Raw genomic sequence first — 7,398 nt, 5'->3', positions numbered from 1 at the left:
CACTCCCCGCACCCAGTCTTCGTGTCCCTTAAGGGTGGCTACTTCTCGGAAGTCCTCCCCCTGTCTGACCCAGAGGTGGACTCGGTCATCGTCCCATCCGCAGGCCAGGACAGGTACAGACGTGGCGGGGAGGGTGGACAGGGCAAGGTCCAGGGCAAAACTGTTCCCACAACTCACAGTCTGCACACAGGTCACCTCATCTAATACAACATGGAAAATCAAGAAGACACAGTTCAACATGCATTTTTCAAAATTTCTTTAGAATGATTAAGTATCCTTAATTGATTCATTAGTGAACTATTGTACAGATAATCAGTTGGCTATCTAGAAAGACCCAAGTATCACAAGGCATTATTTGCACCAAAGAGGTTAAATACTTGTATACTTGAATTTAGCCTCCTTGTTTGCACCAAATAAAACATAGGAGTCATCTTTGAGCTCTGCTTTGTTAAGTGTGATATATGCATTTCTCCAAGTTAGACAGCATTAAAACTGACGTTCTTTAGCTCTCCATATCATAACACAAACAGTTCAAAATTGACCTCCAGATACATAAATATGGTTATTACTGTAGATGTACCAGTCTCTTGTCTTCTCTCCCATATTCTGACTGTTGAGTCCACAGACGAGGTCACCAGCAGTGTGGAGAACACGTCCTTCTTAGATGTCGGTACATACATGGCTTCAGCAATGGTTACAGCTGCACTGTGTCCTCTCAACACAGACACAACCTCAAACTATAGGAACAAGAACAATCTCTCATTAGTAGTCATTACACTAAGTGACAAACTGATACTGAGTAAAAAGAAAAAGGCATACATTGATAATATATGTATAGCCAGAGCAAATACACACCATGCAACACTTTGTATCTTATTTTAGTCTGAAAAAAGAAATTTCAATGAGGAACTGGACCCTGAAGGTTGACCTACCTTTGAGTCTTGTCTTCTCCAGAGTGATGCTGTCTTGTCAGCTGATCCAACAACAAACTCATCAGAAGGCTCTACAACACAAAACCTTAAAAGTTACCAAATAGATCACTTTCTGTAACATTTAATTGATGCTAAACCCAATGCTGCATTCTTCAATAGAAATCTTGAAAGTCGGTAGCCTGGAGTCCAGACGTTTCTAATAGTCTGTTTGCTCCCTGGGTCTTGGGGAGTAGACTAACAAGGCTGGACTCCAGGCTACAAACTTGAAGCTTTGTGAAGAATGAGTGGGCATCTCAAAATACTGACAGGCCAGCTGTGATATATGTTTTTTTTGTAATACCACAGTAAAAGGCACCATCCCTGAGGTGTTGCCAAAAAAGTAAGCACCCACCTCCATTTCTCTTGGGGATCCACCTGACACAGGTGACTTTGGCTGTGTGCTGACTGAGGGTCTGCAGAACTGACCCTGGCTCCTCACCATTCTAGGGAATCAAAGGATACACAAGTCCACATGGATGTTCTAGTTACATCAAACATTACTTGATTCTAACGTTTAATTTATGATCAACCTCGTCTGTGCCATAATGTTAGAAAAGCAACCATATATAATATAGGAAATGTTTCTTATGCAGTGTGATAATGAGGCTAATTTTGTACCTATAAATGTTGCAATGACTGAAAGTAACAATGTTAAACTTTTCAGTTGAAAAACACTTGTCAATAGTAGCAATGTAGAATGTCTCATGAACCAGATTGCCAGTGCCAGTTTTTACAAAAAAACTCAATCGAAATGTTGATATAATTATTAAACAGTATAAGTGAAAGAGATCACCATCACCAGAAATATATCAAAGTGCGTCTCTATTTATGTGTTTTGTACAGTATAAATGCACAAGACCGGAAGTGCAGGTAAAGTTGTTGGGACCGGTGTGTGCACATCGCTAGTTTCTCTGTCCGAGAGAACTCCCCAGTGACACTACCTTGGGTTGATACACGGCCACCAGGTTGCCGCTCCCGTACAGGATCAGCCCGTTCCTTCCCCACGACAGGCTGAAGGGAGAGCGGTTACAGGCCGCTGAGATAAAACACGTTTCCACTCCACGGTGAGCCGCCATCTTCTTAACCCAATAACTAACCAGGATCAGCCTATTATAACCAGGTGTAACCAATAGAATTTGTAAAACAATTCCTCCTACAAACTCTTCAAAAAACTATAAATGTTAATTGCTAAATATATGTTACACTAGTTTTCATTCTACTTGTCTATACTCTTGGTTTGCGGACTCTTTGTTTTGAACAGTAAAAAAAGGTCTTATTTCAACGCCACCCCTTTACAGGTAATGGTGTACTCCTATCTTCCCGTCATGCGCTACTCTGAGAACTACGTGATATATCCTGCATTTTGGCGCGTTCGTTTAGCGTAAAAACAGCACCGAAAGCATTGAACAGCGGTGATTCGGGCGCGTTTGAGACATGTTTGTCGCTCGCAGTATTTCTGCGGAACACAAGGACCTGATCCACGATGTCTCGTACGATTTCCACGGCCGAAGGATGGCCACTTGCTCAAGCGACCAGACCATAAAGGTACTAGTACTTGGGGAGGGGGGGTACTTTGTTTATGGTCATCAGTTCATGATGCTTTTAAGTTAAATCTAGTATGTTTAATTGTTGTTTTACAACTTATGCATTTCTTGTAGGTCTGGGATCTGACAGACGACGGAGATTGGCAATGTACATCAAGCTGGAAGGTACCGTGATATGTGGATATCACCACATTTTGTTTTTTCATGCCATATAAAAAATAATTTAATACATTTGCATGTATACTTGTTGGACTTTTTATATGAGCCCGGTGCCTCAGCCAAATAACAATGAATGAAATAATTGAAGATTTATATGGTGTCCATAAGCTTATAAGATGATGACTAAGCTATACACGCATACAGGTAGACATGCACTGGCACATACTACTAGTAGTTCTTGTAGCAAACCAAACACTTACAAGGCCATTGTCATACTTTGTTCCTCGCTGTTAGACCCACAGTGGCTCGGTGTGGAAGGTGACCTGGGCACACCCTGAGTTTGGACAGGTCCTGGCGTCATGCTCCTTTGATCGCACAGCTGCAGTGTGGGAGGAAGTCGGTAAGTCTCTCCAACATTTTCTCAGGAATTATACCCCATAGTATCAACCTTATCAGGGCATTTACTTTATGCAGTATTTTCTTTGCAAATCACTACTACTAGGTGGTGGGCATGTAAAAAGCTTATTCGCAAAGCATTCTGGACCTTAGATTACGTCATCCTACCATTGCTGCCATTTTTCTTGTAGGAATCCAGAAACGGTGGCGTTTGTTTGGAACTCCTACAAATTGACGGATTGTTGATAAGGTCCTAGGTTGTCTCAGAAGATGTTGTGGCATTGAAAAAGCTGGTTAGAATGGCTTCTATATTACTGTACAAGTGTGATTACAAGTCTCCCATGTTCATACGTGTTGCTGCTAGCACCACATTTTATCATTACAAATTTTTCCCTACAGTTGGCGAATCACTGGCATCCACACAAAGAGGACAGAGTCATTGGGTAAGACAGTAACAAACATTCATAGACATACATGTATGTACATACAAACATACAGACATGAGTGTGGATGTATATTAAACATCTACTTCTTCCACGTAAGTCATTTCAAGATAATCATAATAACTTAAGGTCATTTGACTGACACTTCTCTTACACCTCCTAAAGTTCAGAGATTTTTGTCACTTGCTATACTACTAGTATTCCCATTTATATCTGTGTATAATGGTTTATAATCATTCAAAACAATCACTTGTTCTGTACCGTGCAGGTAAAGAGAGCTAACCTGGTGGACAGTAGAACGTCGGTGACTGATGTCAAGTTTGCACCTAAACACATGGGGCTACAGCTAGTGAGTACACTTACATACATTCATATTAGTATGGTTAATATCATATATATGATAGAATGATTTTTATCTGTGGAATGATGGTTACTGGAGAAAACTTTCTTATTTTTTATAATCCCCTTTATTTGAGTTTTTTTGGAAGTATAACGGACACAATGTAGTACCACAAAAAAACTTAAAACCAGGGATCAGAAGTTTCATAAACTTCAAAAACATCAATCTTTCTTGTAACATTTTTTTTTCATTCCTGTAGGCGACCTGTTCTGCAGATGGAGTGGTGCGGATCTATGAAGCTCCAGATGTAATGAACCTGAGTCAGTGGTCTCTGCAGGTAAACTCATTAGGGCCATGAATCATTAGATAGTTTGAACAGTGTTTAGAGTTAGATGTTCAAAGGTTAAGTGTAACAAGTCGTTCGGTGTAATGTAGCCAGCTGTCGCCACGCTGTGTGTCTGTGAAGCTAGTGTGTTATGCCAAAGGGCGGTTATACAGACAGATGAATGATGAGGGGTGGCTGTGTGATAATTGGACAATAGAATGGCAGGTGACAATACAGTCCTGCAGAGGTTATTTTTGTATAACCTCCCCTGCATTCATTTTTGGTTTAAAGTTTGATCTAATAGTTTTCATTGATAAAGGTTGTTAGAAATGTCCCAGGATTCTCTAGATGGGCCATTAACTGTCCAAAATTTCAATTAATCAATCAAAGCTGAAATTCTACGTACATGTAGTGTGTGCCTTTGAAATTTGAAGTGGTCAGTGTCATAAAACAATCAAATGACACGGATTTTGACTGAATATCAGTGTTTTGTTTTCCTCTGTAGCATGAGATCAACACCAAAATGAGCTGCAGTTGTCTGTCATGGAACCCTTCAAGGTAAAACAAGGCTTCACCATCTTTAAACCAGTAGTTTATTTTTTGTTGTTGTCATGTTTGTTAAAATATATTGTTCTAAGCATGTGAATATTAGTGTACAATGCACAAATTACATACACGTATGGCACAAGATGTTAATGATTTACTTTTCCGAAATGTTGCAGACTTCACCTGCCCATGTTGGCAGTCGGCAGTGATGACACCAACCCTTCAGCTGGAGGAAAGGTTCAGATATACGAGTACAATGATAACATCAGGTCAGTGTCATCTATCTTTTTTGGTTTTTCTTTTAATGCCCATGATCATCATAATGATCATTCTGGCATACTCATTAACACCTGAGCGAAGTGAGGAAGGTTGTGTAAAGTGCCTTTGACATGGCATGATTCTAACTTGGGACCTTTTGGTTCTTAGCCGAATGCTCTGCCGTTACGCCACATGACCCCACAATCTACATGTCTCATCTACGTGGCCCCATTTTAAACAGCTAGTGAGGTACATTTGTACATGTGAACTCAGGATGTAGAATGGGCTTGAATGGACCTAAAGTCATGCCCTTGGGAAAGGCAAATTTCCTCACTTAATTCTGTTATGTAGCGGTGTAGCCCCGACATAGGCTATTAGACCTTTAAACTTAGATTTTAATAATTTCCATCTTACATTACAGGAAGTGGCAGAAGGTGGAAACATTGATGGCGATAACTGATGCTGTTCACCACATTTCCTTCGCACCAAACCTGGGCCGGTCGTACCACCTCCTGGCCATCGCCACCAAGGATGTCCGCATCATCACCCTCAGATGTCTCAGGTCAGGGCAAAGAATCGCTCAGTGTCAATACTTACTACTGTCTTTTTTCTAAACCAACATGTAATCGTTGGAAGGTACATGATTGTGTACATATGTGTGTGTGAGTGTGTGTGTCTATAGGGGCTATGGGGTCTGCAACCTTTTTAAAATACATTTTGCCATTGCAGCCAAGACAGATGTCATTCGACTATATTGACATGTACATGTGTATATATAGTACAGTAGTTTAACAATATGATGTCTGTGCAGGAAGGAGCCCAATGCTGGTGCAAACCCAGGGGGAATGAGCAAGTTTGAAATCAGACAGGCTGCACAGTTTGATGAACACAGCTCTCAGGTAAGGAATAGTGACAAGAAACAAACCCTGTCCAGATTTATGCAAATGGTATGTTGGATGAACAGGTTTAATATATTTTTGATGAGAGAGATTGCCAGTTGTACTGTTGAGTTAAAAATACCGGTCTTGCTGTGTAGGTGTGGCGTGTGAGCTGGAATATCACAGGAACCGTCCTGGCATCATCAGGGGATGACGGGTGTGTGCGGCTCTGGAAAGGTTAGTAGCGGTAGTCTGTATGGCAAAGATGTACATGTATGGAACACTAGGCCACAAAAATTAATTAGTTGGTTCACAAATTAAAAAAAATGCTGCACTGAAAAATCAAGTCAGAAAAGCCTTGGTGCACACAAGTGAATGTAGTGAGGTTCGTTTCAACAAGGCAATCAAAAATGCCAATTTCACCCCATACTGTCTTTCCAATCCCTCTGACAAAAGTAACAGTAGCACTGAGACTTATGGCAAACAGCATTGTGTACATTGGGATTTACACACTTAGGGTGAAGTACAGGGTGCTTTACTGTCAGAGTGTATATACTAATGACCTTGAGTCTTTAATGCCCTCTGTCTTTTCAACCTTCAGCGAACTATCAGAGACAGCAATTTTCACCCCTTTACCCTTTAAGGGTACCACCTTTCCATTCCCTTGGGCAAAATATCTTGACCAAGGATGTGTGGTAACAATGCACTGGGAATAAAACACTGCGGGAATAGTGTATACACTGATGACCAATAGTTGTTAATACTGACTGTCTTTGCAACCTTCAGCGAACTACCTGGACAACTGGAAGTGCATCTCTGTGCTGCGTGGGGACGGCTCAGTGTCCAATACAGCAGGCAGCTCCACGGGACCGAACCAGCTGGGCCTGGCCGGCACTGGGGGCAACTTTGGGGGATCCAGAGGGTTTAAACAAGGGGGATCCGGACAGAGCAGCATGTGGTATTAGCACCAGTTTGTATGTATGGAGGAAGAAGATCTGATACAAAAAAGAAGATACATGTACATGTACCTGCACTTGTTTGGAAGTCATTTTGAAGTGTCCTAAAATTTCTTTTGATGTTACCAGAAATCAAAGAGACAGAACTTAGAATGTAGGACTGCGCTACCCTTGGTGACTTCAATGTATACTACTAGTATTTGTAAGTCATAACTGATGATTGGGGGGGAGGGGGTGTAGTAAAAAAGGACCTGCCAGACCACTGGCGCCATGTATAACTTTCCTTAGTTGGATATTATGTACTTCAGTATGTGTGTGTATACAAGTAGACTGCTGTATACATATACAAGTCATCCCTATTCCAGTGTCATTAACTATTAAGATAGTATATTTATAACACTACATGATGTATGCATTATGTTCTATCAGGGACTATTATTAGATACCTTTAGATTACACAATGCTCATAAACAAAAGTACATGTTCATCAGGCTGGTTGAATTCTTGTATTTCAACTTTTTGTGAAAAATCCCAGAATGCGTCTTAATAAAAACGACTTTTGATATTTCCAGTTGGAGTGAT

General features: G+C 40.8%; 2 protein-coding genes across 2 annotated transcripts in view; one reads left to right on the top strand and one right to left on the bottom strand.

Annotated features, from left to right (window-relative positions):
- Positions 1 to 2,071, bottom strand: part of LOC109464478 (elongator complex protein 2-like) — a 12,483-nt gene extending 10,412 nt beyond the window's left edge. Inside the window, exons 1-5 of the mRNA XM_019761477.1 lie at positions 1,913 to 2,071; positions 1,324 to 1,414; positions 933 to 1,003; positions 581 to 737; positions 1 to 200 (exon numbers count right to left, since the gene is read on the bottom strand). The exon at positions 1 to 200 is cut by the window's left edge and continues 13 nt beyond it. Of these exons, the coding sequence (XP_019617036.1) occupies positions 1 to 200; positions 581 to 737; positions 933 to 1,003; positions 1,324 to 1,414; positions 1,913 to 2,047 (654 nt within the window). The 5' untranslated portion in view covers positions 2,048 to 2,071. The remainder of the gene's footprint in view (positions 201 to 580; positions 738 to 932; positions 1,004 to 1,323; positions 1,415 to 1,912) is intronic.
- Positions 2,072 to 2,296: 225 nt separating this feature from the next.
- LOC109464463 (nucleoporin seh1-like) lies at positions 2,297 to 7,379 on the top strand. Its single transcript, XM_019761453.1, has 12 exons — positions 2,297 to 2,516; positions 2,630 to 2,680; positions 2,969 to 3,074; positions 3,470 to 3,513; positions 3,782 to 3,862; positions 4,113 to 4,190; positions 4,684 to 4,736; positions 4,901 to 4,993; positions 5,404 to 5,544; positions 5,794 to 5,881; positions 6,019 to 6,097; positions 6,647 to 7,379. Exons 1-12 carry the CDS (start codon positions 2,406 to 2,408, stop codon positions 6,823 to 6,825), a joined length of 1,104 nt encoding a protein of 367 aa, XP_019617012.1. The 5' UTR covers positions 2,297 to 2,405; the 3' UTR covers positions 6,826 to 7,379.
- The last annotated feature ends 19 nt before the right edge of the window (positions 7,380 to 7,398 follow it).

This window comes from Branchiostoma belcheri, unplaced genomic scaffold (genome assembly GCF_001625305.1).
Source record: "Branchiostoma belcheri isolate BF01 breed outbred unplaced genomic scaffold, Haploidv18h27 scaffold139, whole genome shotgun sequence".
NCBI lineage: Eukaryota > Metazoa > Chordata > Leptocardii > Amphioxiformes > Branchiostomatidae > Branchiostoma > Branchiostoma belcheri.
This window is presented reverse-complemented; position numbering and strand designations above follow the sequence as displayed.